At 38.5% G+C, this 18,384-nt stretch overlaps 1 protein-coding gene across 1 annotated transcript; it reads right to left on the minus strand.

Annotated features, from left to right (window-relative positions):
* Positions 1–1,380: 1,380 nt before the first annotated feature.
* LOC119784539 lies at positions 1,381–14,893 on the minus strand. Its single transcript, XM_038286632.1, has 7 exons — positions 14,676–14,893; positions 11,425–12,991; positions 9,245–9,273; positions 6,786–6,914; positions 5,972–6,038; positions 5,752–5,859; positions 1,381–3,756 (listed from the first exon to the last, which is right to left on the minus strand). Exons 1-7 carry the CDS (start codon positions 14,786–14,788, stop codon positions 3,118–3,120), a joined length of 2,652 nt encoding a protein of 883 aa, XP_038142560.1. The 5' UTR covers positions 14,789–14,893; the 3' UTR covers positions 1,381–3,117.
* Between the last annotated feature and the right edge of the window lie 3,491 nt (positions 14,894–18,384).

Consider the following 18,384-nt stretch of genomic DNA (forward strand, 5'->3'; position numbering starts at 1 on the left):
CTAATCAATTTGATTACTGTATAAGATGTTGTTTTTGGGTGTAAAATTTCCCAATTTTTCAACTTACTGACTCTTGATTCTTAGTTCTACATCTATTAAGATATAATAGTCTTTTATGAGTGGCATTAAGGGAGCATTTCTCCCAATATGATCCCTCGGAGGGCAGTGAAGATGGGGAGAAAGTATGAGAGACGTAATACCTGCAGAGGATTATGTAGGGAGGTTGGTGGGGTTGGATCAATTGGCTTAAACTGTCATTTTAAGTATTTATGACAGCTTGAATCAAAGCTCCAGTTAGGATGAAGTGTGTTTCAGCTCCTACAGTGACTTGCTGAAGTATTCCCACCCCCAGAAAGTTTTCACTTCACACTCCCAAACTTCAATATATTTTCTGAGATTTCAGGCTAGGAAAAACAAAAGACAATTTCTTTTTTTTTTCTTTTTTATAATTTGCCACTGAAATCCATAAAAAAACAAGTGTGACCTGCAAATCAGTTTAGCTCACCTTACTCATACCTCCGCAGTCTTTTGCAGGTAACAAACAGGTTTGGGTTTAATAGGTTTTCCTCCAGGACTGCCTCGTATTAAGCTCCATCCATCATCCCATTAAGTCTGACAAGCTTTCCCATCCCTGCTAAAAAACAACTGCAGAACTGATGCTGGCACCAAACTAAACCATGAGAAAGCTGTTTTTACCATGATTTACATTGTTCTGTAGCTTTCTGCCCCGCAAAGTGTTTTGCATTTTGGCCAAAAAGGCCAATTTGGGTCTCATTTGACTTGAATTTGATTCAGGATTCTGGATCCTAAAGTTCTCTAACAACCTTTGAGTCCTTGACAGAACAGCTGGATCTATACTGAGGACACAGGCGGACTCAGTTCACTAATCAGGGGATTTCTTGAAGGCGGCTGATTGCACTGAATTTCATTTAGAGCTGTTAAAGTAAATGGATTATAAACACATCCTTACGCTACTTATCAGGTTTCCATTTCAAAGGGAAGAAATAAAGCACATGGTTAACACACAAATAAATAAATAGATCAAAAGTCTGTATTTTGAACCTTTCTACAGGAGCAGCTTTATTGGTAACAGTAGGTACAGAAGTTAAACACTGTGCATATTTAATCATACATTTTAGTGAAACTTGGACTCTATAAAGACTAAAGTAACTTTATTTGTTTTATTTATTAAACCTATAGCATGGAAATCCATTCATATTACTGACACTTATATTTTGCTGTACATTATGGTTTCTAAATCAGTGAAGAGCCTCTACCCCAGACATCCAGTAGACTACAGTGTGTATGACACAACCCATGCTCTATTTACACATGTGCAATATTCATCCAAGCGTTTGCAGACGCAGTTAACTCATTTGCTAATAAAGGGAAGTGTTTTAAAAGTCTTACATCTGACTGTATACACCGTGCTGGCAAAAGTAAATGGCCACACATCGGAATTGGGAAAAGTAGTCAAACCTTTTCAAAGCAGACAGCCATGCTCCATCTCCAACTATCCCCTGCCTTTCTGACAAACCCAAAGACTTACAAAGTGGAAAAGTGGTGTAGTTTAAAAAATACATCTCTACTGGATATAATAGTCAAATATAAGACAAGATAGCTACAGGTTAAAGACAAAATACAACCAGAGATCAGGATTATCTACAGCAAAGGAACAAAGTGCTTAAAATGAACTGACTACCTTGCTGTCCTTAGAATAAGTGGTGAAAGGTAAATTGATGCTGAACTGAGTGGTAATGGACACAGATCTGTGGAACAAGCAGAGTGGAGCAACTCATGGTATCATGGCAATTATCAAGCTAGAGGAATGTAAAGGTTTTAGGGCCTTATCTCCAGTATTAGGGAGCTTTTGTGTTTCTGCATGCCGAGACATTTAAGACAATTTACAATGAAACATCTTGAACGGCCGTTTTTATTCTGACATGAGCCTCTCGTAGTGCATAAAGGACTGTAAAGATACCTTTGAATCCTGTGGGGCACATCTAGACTTGCATGCAGACAATGCTGACTTTAATTCCATCAAGCAGATTTGAGGTGATGCAAGACCTTTTTTGTCCAGGATCAGTGTATCACCTTAGAAACCCTACCGAGGATCCACACAGCAATACGGCCAGGAAGAGTGAAGCTCTTACAGATAGACCCATGATGTAATGAAGGGTTTCTATTGGGGGAGACTATGGTTAGGGCATAGAGCTTGGAATCATGAGGTTCTGTGTTCGAGCCCCACTCCCACAGACTGCCACTCTGGGTCTCCGAGCAAGACCCTTCACCCCACACCGCCCAACGATGGCAGCCAACTGCTCCCAAAGGGGATGGATTAAATGCAGAGGTAAATTTCTCCAATGTGAGATCAATAAAGTTCAATAAAGATCAATGATTTGAATACATCATGGCTGGTGTAGCCAAATACCTTAGTTTAGTGTGCATGAGAGGTCTGAATTTACCAACTTATTCTTTGAAAATATGAGTTCATTTTCCCTCAAATGTCAGCGCAAATGATTTAATCTGCTTCTATTAGAAAGAAAAGTGGTACAAACAAATTTAGCCTAAAACTTTCCTGTTAAAATTTTCCTATTTTTATTTTTCATTTTTATTTTTTTGTTACTGTCCTGGCTAGCTCTAACTAAATCATTTCGGCTTCAGGTGTACTTATTTACACTAAGGGTCTAATGTAGCTGCTGAGTAAATTAAACTATTATAAACTGTTTCCATTTAAAATCAGATGACTGCTATTCAAAATCCAAGCTGTTAAGGAAAAATCCTAGTTTTTCACTCAGTGAGAACTTTCTATTCTATGTTACAGAAACATAACAGTAAATTCTGCATAGACTATAACACGGTGTGTTAAAAATAACACATGGTCTAAAGATGAAATCTAAAGATGAAATCTTGTTCCTTCAGAGTTCGCTCTGAACTTCTCACAGCTGCAATTATTAGGTTTTAGTGGTATAAAGACTTTTATTCAGCTCTAGGAAACACTACATTCGTATTAATGAAATAAATCTACAGCAGTGACGCCGCAGCTTAACGAATATTCACCACTGACAGATAATCAGGACACAGATTATTAAATTAGGGTGTCCTCAGATGGCATTCTCAGTCTGCCACTTTCCCTGCCTGCTCCACTCCAGTCATCCACTCCTGCCCGCTCTGCGGCTCCTTCCCTCCCCCAGCCTCCTTGTGTGCCTGCAGATGATGCATGAAATCATCCAGGATCTGCTGGGCCAGCATGGAGTTCACATCCTCTGCATCCTGCTCAAAGAGCAGCAACTTTAACCCTCCTCTTCCTTCCCATCTGTCATCCGCTGGGTGGCTGTGCTGGGGGTCTGGAGTGGTCTCAGTGTGGGATGTGCCCCGTAGTAACTGCTGATGGGTTTGTGGGTAAACAGGCTGCGGTCTAGCAGGGTAACTAGGAGCTGTGGATTTATAGGAAGCAGCTCCAATGTCAGCCGAAGAGAACGATGGGCTGTGAGTGGACTCATGCTGGCCTGAAAGACTGCCCTCATTTTTTGCTGGTGTAAAAGCTTGTTTAATGGGCATGAAGGCCGTGACCCTCTGCGGACCTGCCTCTGACTCGCTCAGCCAGCCCTGGGCTGCTCCCTCCGCTTTAGGACTGCAAGACTGGCCTGCTGTCAGCTGGGATTGGTTGCTTGGGAAAGAGGTTGACAGAAACTTTTGTATGGCTTCAGCAGAACCAAAGTACTTCTCCAAGAGTTCCTTTACCAATAGTGGTACCTGCAAGGCAGAAACCAAACATGGGTTATTTCTCTGGTAAAGGATTTCTTTTTTTATATCTTGTATTTACATTAAAACCCAAATATACTGTGTTTTTCTTTGTGCTCTGTGACATTTACTGAGTAAAACTCTATCCTAATCTATTGAATTTAGCAGATTAGTGAGGATTTGCATCGATAAGTGACATTTGACTTTAACAAAGACAGTCTGTATCCTCAAGCTGTGCTGATGAATAATATATTCAGTTTGAGTATTCCTTTATGTTGAAAATGTGCATTAGAAATCCCTAAACATGAGTTAAAACATGCTGTTAGAGGTCATTACTGGGTAAAATGGCACACGGCCTTGCAAAAGAAACCATTATCCCTTCAAAAATGGCACAAAGTTCAGACATGATTAGTTTTGGCAATCCTTGAACAGTGATGTTCAGAGGTGACCTCTCTAAATGTATAACGTTTCTTATTTGGCAAAGAAGAATAGGCACATTTCCAATTCTATGTGAAGCCGATAGAGTTATCCAAAAGAACAAGCTGTAGATGATTTTATTCACATCAGCAACAGGGGGGATGAGTTGGCATAATCTCCCCGCATCAGAACGCCATCTTCAGGACAGCAGGGGTAAAGCAGACAGGACTGACAAAACAAACTCTTCACTTTCTATAAACCAACCATAAAGGAGAAGCTGATCACTAATATTGATATCAATAAAGCATCTTCATAGTTATAGTGTGTATCTGTTGTATCTGTTATCTAGAAGGAGAGAAATGTTACATCTGTGCTTTAAATATTTGAGAGAGGAACCCTCAAAAATATCAAATATATCCAACATAAATCATTGAATATCTGAGTTATGACTTTTATTCACATGATACACTAAAAATACATCTAGTTTTGAGTTTTAGGCACTTTTATAAACATCTTATTACATAATACTGCAGACAAGTTATGAAAACCATCATTCATTTTAAACAATGTTCTACAAATGGTTTGGTCTTCTTTGTAATCTTTCATACTTTTTCTTTCTTTGTTTACTTTTGCAGGTAGTTTTTTGTTCTTCTCTGTACTTTTATTCCTCTTAAAAGGGTTTTTTTCCTCTTTACTGTCGCTACAAGCATGCTTGGTGTGAGGCATTGCCATCAAGCCAATGTGTCGATGGAATCAACTGGTTTTCCTTAGATAGAACACCTTGAATCAATTTGACTGTATGATCTGTTTGAATAGTAAAATGTAATAATTTTTTTTTACCCCATTTGTGCTTTTCAGAGAGGTTTTTGACTATATTACAGCACTAAGACAGCACAGACAAACAATCTGTCAACAGTGATGTACAAACATCAAGAAATTATCTTTGAGAGTCCGGAAAAGTACTTGGGATTGCCTAATACCTCGCAAAACTATGTCGGATATTTTGTGTGTGTGAATGTGTGTGTTTTTTAAAGGAGTCTAATAGTATTTGTGTTGTTTTGTAATTCTAAATCATTGAAAATAAAGCTCAAATGTGGTGTGCCTCAAGGCTACACTCTCGGGTCACTATTTTTCAACATCTATGATCCCACATGCTCAGAATATACTCCATTAAAAATGTTCTTTCTTTTGAAGCATCAAAACATTTTTTTTTCCAGTTCAAGACAAGAAGTAGAAGACCTTTAATCGTTAAATTGCTATTGCACTCCACAACTTTAAATATAGAAAATAAGATTCCGTTAAGGCTTTACAAAAACTAGCAAAGATTTTGATCACTGGTAATGGTATTAATGTCCATGTTGAGTCAATTTGAGGTATTTTCATGTTATGAAAAGCTCTTTATAGTGGCAGATGTCTCACATTCTTGTAATAATCTTTGATTTTTATAAAATTGCAGCAGAATTTTAATTTCCTATCTAGTTTTTCTACGTTAAAGATATTTCTGGACCCTATTTTCTGGAGAACCTCCAGTTTCAAACCTGCCTTGAGTTGAAGTGTACACATATGTCCACTAGATGGCAGTATGCTCACATTAATGTTCTCCAGAGCAGCGATGGTCCTGTGGGCCTCACTCAGCTCTGAGCCAAGCTGGGAGACTCGATTCTGCAGATATTTTCTTTCACTGCTCAGACTCTCCGACTGCAAACACAAAGAAGGGGGGAGGGGGGATGCAGCCACTTCAACAACTGAGGCAGTACAAGAAGCAAACTGCAAAAAAGATGCATATATATTATTGCATCCAAACTCTCACCGCTTTGTGAAGGTGTTCTCCCAGCAGGTTATTAGTCTGCTTTGCACCAGTTTGAGTATGTAGAAGGCTTTGCAACAAAAGAAAGATACAATAATCTGATTATTATCTAAGCTGGCTTTTAGTGCATTTAACAACAGCTGTCTGAGAGTTGCACACTTACACAAAATAATAATGACTGTGCAGCAAATGACTCCCAACTGGAGCCCAGTGAGAGGCAACCATTCACCCCAGTTGCTGCAGCACAATGAAGAATGGCTGGTATGTGCTTAGTATGCAGCAGCAGTTGTTTGGTCACACAGTCAGGCCTGGCCAGCGAGTCAGGAAGTCAGGCTCTCTGTTTTTTTGCCAAAATCTATGGCTAATGTAACTGATCCAAAATGCTGTATAGATCTGTTAAAGCATTAAGCTCTTATGTAAAGCCATACATCACAGAAATGAAAACAATGATCACTATAAAGCCTGAGAAGACAATAACACATAGCTAAAAAAAAAAGTGAAACAAAATAAGCATTTTAGCACTACTAACCTTTCCATTCCTTACAAATAAAAGATGTGTTTGTAAATGTAAATGCTGCTTATTTTACTGTTATCTTTACTTATTTTAATGTTTATTACATATTTATACTTATCATCTGTGTGTTGCAGCATGTAAAACTGAAGTTAGGCTCCTTGTTTGAGCACACACAGTCTGTGCCAATAAAGCTGATTCTGATTCTAATAATAGTCTCTCATAAATGTTGTTCTTTGTCTTGTCAATGCACATTTAAAGATCTGCCTTTTCTCTGGGTCATTTTTCTTTATATGCACAATTCACCTTTTGTATTTCTCTTTAACATGACTGAGTTCGTCTCTGGTCCTCTGTAGCTCTGCCTCCAGGCTCTCAATGCAAACTACTGTCTGCAGAAGGTTCTGGTGGAGATCTGCATTCTCCTCCTGCAACGCCCTGAGCACAGAGATGGGGGAGGGGAGGACAGAGTCACTCCATGAATGAGCACCAGTGATATCTGGTTTGTTCTGGAAAAAAGAACTAGAGGACATCAGGAAAGCCTGAGTAACTCACAGATATAGTTGAACCTCCTGTTTTGTTTTGTTCTACCTTTCATTATCAGCCTCTGCTGTTGCACCACTAGCAGTTTTGTTTCAAACATGGAGTTAATAATTAATCAAGACTCTTTTCAGAAAAAGAGTCTTGATTAATGATTAAAAAATATCTTTAGTTATCATTTACCCAACACCATAACATGTTAATGCATGTATCAGAGTGAATTAGTGCTGCTTTCAATATGTTTGAGAGGCTTGATCTGAGAAGGATGCTATAGACAAGTCGGACTTAATAGCTGGAAGTGGGATAATCACTTCGATTGTGTTTGCTGTTGATTTGGTGCAAACTACAAACAAATAGCAAAATATTTGTATCAATTCAGCCGGTCTAATCAGTGAAGGAAATCAGACAGAAATGTGATCCTCTGGAGCCATAAAGCTTTATATATGCATCAGTCATGTTGGATATTTAACTCTTGGGACTTTCCTTGTTGGGAATCACCCAGCTTCATTTTTGCCACTTACACATCTGTTGTAGCATGACACCTAAGTTTCTATTAGAACTGAAACTAATCTTAACATTGTTGTGTGTTCATATTGGGCTATGATGTCACTCTATGGATCTGGGACTAATGTAAAAACCAGAGTAAAAGATAAAACCAGTGTTGTATCTGGAAAACCAGTTCAAACGAAAAGTTGTCATTGGAATCTGTCAGAATATCTTACTGTTTCCAGATAAATCTGATGGTAAATAGAGAGATGAGATCAAGTTTGATGAGATACAAGCCATCCAGGGCTGCAGTTTAACCCTGCAACTTTCACTACATTTTATACTCACATCAAGAGCTTAAACATTTAATGAGTTTTTGTTATGAATAAATTTGTACACATAATCTGAAATATTTGACCTTGTGGCGTGTTTGCGTCTTCCAGCTAGCCATTTTACCACCACTATTTACAAGAGTATTTGTATTTATATTTTCTTGCTTGTACAAAGCCAGCCCAAAATTTGTCTAGATTTCCAAATTTAGGGCCAGACAGTTTCAGAGATAAATTCAATTGTCCTCACTGATGCAAGAACAGAAATAAGTCAATTTTGTTGAGTTTTTGCAGACTAGAGTTTTCTTTTTAGTACAGTATCAGAATAACATTAGAAACATACAGTAGAAGAGTAAAATCCTTTGTTCATAGAGACTGATGAGGCCTTCAACTTGCAACCAAGTCTATTCATCATGTCAGTGTCATGGGTTTAAGCCAGAAAGTCACAAGTTTGTTCTTGTTGTGCTGCAAATAGTTTGCATGTATTCATTTCATGCAGCCAAATATTAAAGGAACATGTCTGTGATAATGAGATTTAAAAGTGCCGTTTGTTCCACTGCTTTATTGAGAGGCAGAAACTGTCGGACAGGCTAAAAGTTTGTACTTTCATTTTTTATAGTTTGTTTCTTTTTTAAGACAAAAACTTTTGAAAAACTGCCTGTTCTTCTCTGATTGTTCTTACATCTTTTTTAACAGTGAATTTAAGACATTTAGTTATCTCAGTGCAACAACAGATGCATTATCTTTCTTTCTAAAATCTAAAAATGCCTCCATCTTTCTTTTTAAAGATACAAAAAAACAACAACCAATCTTTCCCATTGGAATTAAGAATTCTAAATAATAAAAAGTTAATTGTTTATATTTTACCCATTGTCCCAGATTTTGCATAGTTCAGTGTTTTTTTTCTTGCAGCACATTGCACCACTTGCAGAGGTCTCACCCTGAGTCCTTTCTGCAGCTGTCCCTGTCTCGACTTTCAACCTGGACTAATTACAGCATGTATTTCCCTGCCCAATGTCTACCCTCTTTTCTGTCTATTAAAGAACATTAAGGAAGTGTTAATTATAGAAACTATACTATGTAAGGCTAAATTCAAGGGCCAGAAGGTACAGAACCCATAATCTGGGTTTAAACAGTCTGTACTATATTTAAATAATGTTCTACAAAGATTAGTTTAGTTAGTTGGTTACTTGGACATTTTAAAACATCATGATTTACTAAAAAAAAACAAAACACATCCTTTCAAGTGCATGCATTATTGATTAGATCGAGTTTGTTACATAAGTACGGTCCATACTCCCCGCCCCCTGTTTTTTAAACAGGACACTCATTAATGTATTAATGTGATCAATGCATCCTCTCACACAAAGTGAATCTGGGAAGAGAAAAAAGACAAACATACAGGATACTTACTGAAGGTGGTCTGGATCACACAGCATGTTCTATAATAAAAGCAAGAAGATGTAGACAGGGTGTAAGAGATGGCATGAAGAATGAGGACATCATATTGTTATTATGATTTTCATGCTAAATTTGCAGATGTTCTGCTTTTATCTGGATCTGAGGAGGATGAGAACATAATTTAGCTTGACATTACAGGGGGTTGTTTTATATTGCAGATGACTGGAGGAGATTTAAGGGAGGACAACAATGACTCTTCAAAATATGGCATCTTTGCAACTGTGCTGTTTAAAGAAAGAAGGTAGGACTAAAGAACTAGCTTCACATGATAGGGTTAAAAACGCAAACAGAGATAAAGAAAAAAGGCTGTGTTATGACGAGGGAACCGGAGATTGTATAACTGGGACACGCCTCGGCCAAATTACTGAGAACATGAGCAATTCAATACATCATTGAGTAGCGCCTGGGGTTCTGCATGTATTGATATATTCTGTCAGACTAAAATGTTCCCGGTGTGTTTTTGTCTTTCAGTGGAATCATGAATGAGCAGATCCAACATATGTGGAAAGAAAGGCTAATCTCATATAATGTGTAGTAAAACCATCCCCATACCATCTTAACATTTCTCTGATCTCCTGATCCTGACCTACAGATGGTTAGAGAGGTTTTATTTCGTTCTCCAAATGAGCAGCCATTCCAGAGAACAAAGGGGACATCACCATGGGAACAACCAAAATCGTATCTAACAGAGATAAATCAGGGAGTTTCACATAAGAATTTCCCTTGAAGCACAGGAGCTTCATCTGCTGCATCGCTGGAGGATGAGTCAGCTCACAATGCGGAGTATTTGACACATCCTACGTACCCTGTGACTCAGCTCCACTGAATCTGCAAGAGAGATGCAACACTGCTGTTACTTCAACCCTAAATATCCTGAATTCCATTTTACACCCATTTACACTCTAAATAAATATCTACCTTTTTTATTATTATTTTATATTCATACATAGAATAGAATGTTTAGGATCCCCTGGTTTAGATAAATACACCCTCCAATTGTACTTAATTTTATAAAGCTTGCCCAAGAGACCCACTTCCCTAAAGAATGGGAAAGAGAACATTCAATTAATTTTATTTACTAATCTGTGTCATCTTCACATATTATGATCTACTGTATTTGTATTCCCAAATGGGAAACGTTAGAGAAAAGGCAAGTTAGGTATATATTTGGTATTCCTCACAGTCTATTTTCATCAAAGTGAACTTTAACTTTCAGTGCTTCATTACCTTCATGATTAACTGTGAAGGGACGTCAATGAAGGTTTATTTTTATAATGCGTGCCTATTTTAAACAGGTTAGTGTATCAAGAAAATTAAGATATTAATCAATAAAATTTATGACACAAAGACTAATTCTAAATTGAAAGAAAGGAAAAAATGCCCCAATTAATATGTATTTTTATTATTTAAATGTACATATATCAATTAGATTGATGAGGGTGTAAAAAAATAAATTGTATTTAGTAACCAAAATGTGTTTCCTGGAGGAGGCCCAGATCTTTTTTTAAATGGGAAACAACAGAACACGACATTCAAGTTAGTTTGTTCATCTTGCCCCTCTTGCTCTGGTAGGTAGTTAAAGTTAAAAGAAACTGAAACTGTGACATGCAAGGAAGGATGTAAAAAAAAGGGAAGTGCTTCAAACTTTCCTGTTATTTTGCTACGTCAGTAAAAAAAAAAAAAAAACTGTTTTTATTTAGGCTACTACGTATTTCACCTGGAACCAGTGGGAAAGCACCTTTTTTTTTAAACAGACCTTAAGTCAATGTGACTCATTGTATGTTGGGATTGAATGTCTTTCGTTGAGAAAGGTGACCTGAGCTGACATTAATGTGTGTTGTACATTGAAACAGCTTGACTGTTGCAGTTTTTGTTTCTTACTGATTGCACAACTGGAACCACAAACTCTACGCTTATAGACCTTTTTTAAAGAATGTTCTTTGTCTATAATTCTATGTATAGGGAAAAATATGGAAACTATTGGGAGCATTTAAAATAAACCCACACTTAGAGGCCTGAAGGGGGATAAAAATGTGAGGAATGTCTCTGATAAAGAAGCTTAGGTTGGATTTTAGTCGTTTAAAGCCTAAAATATTTGTGTTATTAGAGGTTTTATTGGTGTGAGTACTCACCCGGTGCTCTTTAGATGTTCCCATGTGCTGTGACTGGTGTTTGCCGCTCTGCTCTGAGCTGTGACTCGTAACTGTCGAGGCTGTTTCTCGACTCCTGGATGAGTCGGACTTTGTGGATGACGACTCTGAGCCAAACCTTTGTCCGGACGCCTGTGGTGAAGCTGGCGGGGAGTTGCTCAGATCTCTGTTCTCCGCCGCATGGTGCATCTGCATAGGAAAGTGTTGGATATGTGGGTTCTGGTTCTGGAAGGTGCTAGGATGGTGTTTACGGTGATGGCGCTGCTTGGGTTGGGTCGGCTCAGGACTAGTACTGGTTCCATCTGTGTGATGAGGACCATATCGGCCGTATCTGTCCTCTGACATGGAGTCTCCAGATGGAGAGGGCCTCCTTTCTTTACGTCCGTGGATAGTAGATGGCGTGTGGTGACGAGGCGGCGGGCTGCCATGGTGCTTCCTTCCTGCATATGTTGCCAGGTTGTCTGAATCCGAACAGTCTGTATGTTTTCGTGAGCTGATGGTCGCTTTCACCTGCTTGCTGGGTTGCTTTGATGGCAGCTTAGGGTCACTCCTTTTAGCAGCTCTGTGCTTCTTGGGCGGAAGCTCCGGCTTGACTAGCTCAGGTTTTGGGACTGGGGCAGGCATCTTCTCTGAACTTTTATTGGAGTTCACACCAAAAATGGACAGCTGGGATGGACTCATGACCTGTTTTGTTATCTCATCTAGAAAAGCTGAAAACTGCAACTTTCCCTCCACAAAGTTAGCCCGGGCTCGCTCTATCTCAGCTTCAGTGGTCCCTTTCCCCTTCTGCCCACTCTGACCTCCTCTGGTTGCGACTCTTGGAGAAAGCACCTCCATTGATTTTGCCTTGCGGATGTCATTGTTATTCTCCTTGTTTTTCAGTATCCCTTTGCTTGGTAACTGACTCGAAGACACTGCCCTCTTGGGACCTCGAGGGACCCCTAAAACAATGTTTTCCTCACTAAAAGCCAAGCTTCTGTTTAGACTAGTTGTCTTGTACAAGGGTCCATGATCGATTTTTGATACTTTGGACCGCCCTCTACCCCCGTCACTTTCATTGCACTGTAGCAAACCTTGCTCACTCCGACTGTGACCTTTGTTAAGGTCGTACAAATCATTCCTCCTGCTTTGGTGCGAGCTGTTGTGCAACCTACCAGCAACATTGCCCTTTTTGCTGTGCTTGACTGTGGCAAAAACCATTGGCTCGCTGCTGTCGTCATCCCTAAAAGCTCTGCGCATCTCAGCGATATTGGAGCAAGACAGGGAATGCTGTGGCCGCTCAGCCTGCTGAAGGTAGTAGGGATCATTGGCACTTGTCTCTGTGAGCCAAGAAGTGGAAGAAGAGGATGAGCTGGAGGAGAGGGAGGAAGAAGAGGCCCTGGAAAGAGTTACTGAAGTGTTGTGGTTGTAAAGCTTCTCAGTGTCTTGTTGATACAGATAGTGGGTATCATGGTGAGGCCTGTCATAGAGATATGACCGAGGCTGGTGGCAGCGAGGGTGCCCTTGGCTGTCATCTGTATTTATATCATTGTCATCAAGCGTTGTATACCTACACAAAAGAGTTAAAATAATAATAATTTAATATAGGTTGTAAACACATTTGAAACTAAATATTTACATACGTCATTCTCACAGTCTGACTATAACCTATGGTTTTAAGCACTTAATTCAAAATGTGCTTAAATATGAAATAATTAGAGTTTTCTAACCTAAAATTTGAAATACACTGGGTCTTTGTGTGATTCCATGAACAAGGCCTGTAGAATTCACACCAGAAGATTATAGTGTTCTGGAAGAAGATTGGCCACTGTGTCCGACAGATTAACCTGTTTGGTAGAGCAGTTCACTGAAACTGCTAAGAGGCTGAAATGATCTACAGTGTAATGAGTTGTCATGCTCTAAACAGCCGCTCTGAGAGAAAAAAGCAATACTTCAAACTCAACACTTAAAGGCAAGACCAAAGTTTAGAGTTTCCCCAATCCAGTTTAGTTTCATCCACCAATCCATCCAGCCATCCATCTATCCATCCTAAAATCCATCCATCCATCCTTCCATCCATCCATCTATCCACCCACCCATCCTTCAATCCATCCTTAAATCCATCCATCCACCCATCCATCCATCCTTCAATCCATCCATCCATCCTTCCATCCATCCTTCCATCCATCCATCTATCCACCCACCCATCCTTCAATCCATCCTTCAATCCATCCATCCACCCATCCATCCATCCTTCAATCAATCCATCCTTCCATCCATCCATCCATCTATCCACCCACCCATCCTTCAATCCATCCATCCACCCATCCATCCATCCTTCAATCCATCCATCCATCCTTCCATCCATCCATCTATCCACCCACCCATCCTTCGATCCATCCTTAAATCCATCCATCCACCCATCCATCCATCCTTCAATCCATCCATCCATCCTTCCATCCATCCATCTATCCACCCACCCATCCTTCAATCCATCCTTAAATCCATCCATCCACCCATCCATCCATCCTTCAATCCATCCACCCATCCATCCATCCTTCAATCAATCCATCCTTCCATCCATCCATCCATCCATCCATCCAGCCATCCAGCCATCAATCCATGTGAGTGTTAAGTTTCAGCAGTGACCAACGCATCTTTACTAAATGGTTCCCACAATGGGGACAGCATGTGTAAATGCTGAAGCAGTAGTTGAATAAATATGACAGAATGTTAAAGCTTGGGCACTAAACCAGTCTTTAAAAATAAACAAATATCCGAAGCATACTTCCAAGTTAGTTATGAAAATGTGTATGGGTAGTAATTTATGTAGTCATCGCAAAGCCCTGGATCTCGTTCTTTAGAAAATGCATCTGCGGTGTTGAAAAGTTATGTAAGCAAGACAACCTTTAAACCTGACTCAAATAGACCAGTTCTGTCAGAAGGACCAACATACAGTAAGAAGCATGTGCAAGGACACTCAAAATGTTTCCTATAACTCATACAGTTTAAAGATTATTTTAGGAGTAGGTGAATCTTAGGGTTGGACAAAAGGTCATACGAAAAAAAATGTTTCTTATTGTTCAGGAATTCAGTAAAAAGAATTTTGGTAATTAAACACTAATAGGAAAGGTTGTCTAATTTAGTAGAACACTGTCACATGCAGTGTAGGTAAACAACTGGTTTCAGTTGCGTTTTACTATGAAGCTCGATAATGCATGGTTTTCATTCTCCTTTGGTGGAACTAGTCCTACCTCTGTGAATGAGGGTCTTGGTGGTGGTGATGATGATTGTGGTGGTGGTGGTTCCTTTGTTGCTTAGCTTGATCAGTAGAAGGACTGTGAACAGGTTTGAAGAAATTATCCATTATTTTTCTCTTCGCTGTTCCAAGGCTGTCGATGCCGTTATGCAACCGGATAATGTTATTGTTTTGATGGCTAGATTTTGGCTTTTATTTCTCTAAAAGACTAGCCTTTTTGTAGATAACAACAAAGTCTATAACCCCCATGTTTAATGCAACTTGAAAAATATTACTCCGCAAGTTTTTAGATGTTGCAAAAAAAAATAATAATTCTAAAGTCTAGTTAATAAGGTGCAAAGTTCTTAAAATACTTAAGTAAAATGTAAAAAAATTTCAGTCCCAGTAATTTCCAATGTATGCGGCTGTTCTGAATCTCCTTTGTACGTTTGTCCCCTTCAGCTTCTTACTGCAGAATAATGGAATGGATGAAGTCCGTGATGGTGGCTTGATTTTCCATCACGCCTGAGCAGCTGGATGTTCATCGAACCAACACAATGAGTGGAACCTTTGTCCTTACAGAGGCGATGACAAAAAAGAAAATCTATACCAAACTCTGTTTAAGGGCACTAATTAACTTTTCTTGAAATGTTCGTGTTTATATTTAAATCTGTGCCATATTGTTCTTTTTTAATGTAACAATTATTGTTAAATTCCTACTGCCATTTCCATAAATATATGGAAAATGTATTAAAAAAATAACATCAAAACTATTGAGTTGTCCTTTCTATCCCCATTGATTTTACGAGGTTTCCTGCAACCATGTAGCTGAGGCATGTATAAATATACTCAAAGGCTTTGAATGCCATCTGATTACGCAAAATTTTGGCATGCAACCCAAACATTTCAAACCTTTTATATTCATTATGGACACTATTCAGTTTTAGCACAATTTGAAAACATTTGAACCTTGTGTAAATGGTATGTCTTTCGAGTTTTAACATGATGATTGTTTTTGAAAAATATGATTCTAGGTCAGTATCCTACCCGTGTGGGCAACAGAAAACAATACAACTTCCCTACAGTGAAACAGGGTGGTGACAGTATCATGCCTGAGGGATTTAATACGGGAAATGATAGGCACAGTCAATGGGAATGCGAGAGTAGAAAAGGTTGTAAAATGCTTGAGATTTTTTCCCTCTAGCAGCGCAGTGACCCTAAGCATACAGCCAGAGGTAAAATCAAAGGGTTAGATAAAAGTACAATCATGTTCAGTTTTTTTTTTTTTTTTTTAAAGAAGAATGGGCACATATTAGAATATGCTTATCTGCAAAGTTGGTGGAAACATGCTCCAAAAGACTCTGAGGCAATAGCAGTTCTAAAAAAGTATGAACTCAAATGGCTGAATTCATGTAAATTCATATAAAGGTTCCAGATTTTAATTTCTAAAACATATGGATGTTGTATTTTGTTGGTTATTCTACTCTACATGACTACTATGTTGTGATTTTTACAAAATACAAATACACAAAAAGGTTTATGGTTTTTGTGTGACACAATCTAACAAGTGATGGGTATGAATACTGCTGCAGTTTACTGTACAAACTAAGACAGTTATCATTCAGACCTATTTAAATTTTCACTGAAAAATCTTAATAGAAAACCCTTTTAACATAATGATGTTCATTTGTAATGTTGGGAAAATGTGGATTAACAATTCTTCCTTTGGCTTTTTCATCATTTTAACAAAGGAGTCTGCTTAACCAAGGTCTGCACTGCTTTGACTATCTATCCAGCTTAGGAGAAGAAGGATCTATTTATTGGCTTTGTGATGGGGCTGAAACTAGGCCTCAGGATGCCTCCCAACCTACCAGCTGCTAATCGATTGGGAAATGCAGTAATACACATGAGGGAGTGATGCCCAGACTTGTTTCTCATAATGTAATCAACACTAAAGAAACTTTTGCATTAGAAAAGAGGGGGGAAGGGAGAAATGGGATTTGTATCAGTGGGCTGGGGAAAAACGTGACCAGTAGTACGTATCGTCACGACACCCCCTGCTGGCAGACATGATAATTACACATTTTGTCCTGGTAGTTTTCCAGTTTCCAAACTTAAAAAAAAGAAACAGGCATGTTTCTAGATTGTTCTAGTTTTCAAACCTACATTTTTTGTACAAACAAAATCTGTATATTTAAAAGGGACATAATTTCAACATTAACGTTAGAGTGGTTTGGATAGAGGTTTATAGTAAGTTACAAATGACAAAATACAGCAAATATTAAATAAAACTAACAGACAATACAGCACATTTCAGTCCGGAATAGGAAACACTGTTTCTCGTCAACTCTCTGTTTGCAGGAGATTACGAGTTTGCTGATTCCCTTTGTTTTTTAATCAAAACAAATTGCTTATCAATGCAGTGAAAAGGAAAGTAGATCCAACAACACTCAGCCACATTCCGGTTTAGTCCGGTTCTGCAGCACCCTGCTATCCGCTTTTAAGATTAATCCGCCTCATCCGTTGCTGTGACGTCAGCTGTTTTCTGTTTGTTTTCTTTTAAAAATATCGGTTCGAAAAACAGATTATACATAATAGTTCTGATTTTGAAATATTCTGACAATCATTAAAATAAACAGCATTGATACATCGGGTTCCGGTTTCCTTAGGCCTTAACCAGATGAAAATTACCTTACATGTTCATACGGTTTACTCGATGGGTTACAATCGTACAATCATAGTGTGTGGACAGCTTTTATTTAGATTACAAGTAGGTTTGTGTCGTCTTAGTTATCACAGGTGTGCTTTTTTATTTAACATATGTTTCTATAAGCACATGTATAGAAACGAAGACGAACTATCTTCTTCCTCGGATGAACAAAGGGTCGGTACTTTGGCCGAATCGCAAGCAGAGCGCATGAATATAAATAGGAGGTGCGCCATTTCGTTTCACAAAAGATCGTCGCACCGAGAAGATACGCGTAGGGAATCAGGCGAACATTAAAGGTCGGCGCGCTATTTTTTTTTTCCTCGTTATTTTTTCATTTTTATAGGCGACTCAATTATTATACAACAGAAAACGTATATATTTTTTTCAAGTTGCCTCGCAAATTCAAGTTGCCTCGCAAACTATGATAACTTTTATCCTGTCGTTTTCCAGTCTTTAACCGTTTTAACGTTTGACATATGAAGTTTACTTTTTTCCCTTTTCGAACTCTTGTGTAATTACAGTTTTTCGGGGTTATTTCCTAAGTGGTTGCCAAGCGCATTTCTAGCTTTTGTATAAGAAGTCTAGTTTATTTAAATGATGATGTAATTATCTTCAACGTGTTAAAGCATTAAGTTCTCGTAGACTTATCAGGGAGTTATTGTCCCTATGTATATTTTTCGAGAAGCTCTCTTTATTTTTCCTCCCTCGTTTTTAATAGTTAAGGGCAGTTGTCTTAATATGGGCGCCGTGACGTAGAAGCTGGCAAATGTCGGTTGCGTTATTACAACGTCTTGACGTAGTGAGCGGAAGTCAATGGGAGTGGTCAGGATCCTTCTAGAAGTAAGGTACCCGATACACAGAAACGGTAAAAGTAAGCTTCTTTTTTTTTATTATATATGTAAATTAAGAAAGAAGGTAGTCATGATCCGACCCTTCAGATTTTGACTAGAACTAACTGCTTAAAGAAAGCTCACTAATTTTAACTTGATATGATGCATATCAGTTTTGTTATTGT

The sequence above is a fragment of the Cyprinodon tularosa genome, unplaced genomic scaffold (assembly GCF_016077235.1).
Source record: "Cyprinodon tularosa strain WSP-4 unplaced genomic scaffold, ASM1607723v1 ctg228, whole genome shotgun sequence".
NCBI lineage: Eukaryota > Metazoa > Chordata > Actinopteri > Cyprinodontiformes > Cyprinodontidae > Cyprinodon > Cyprinodon tularosa.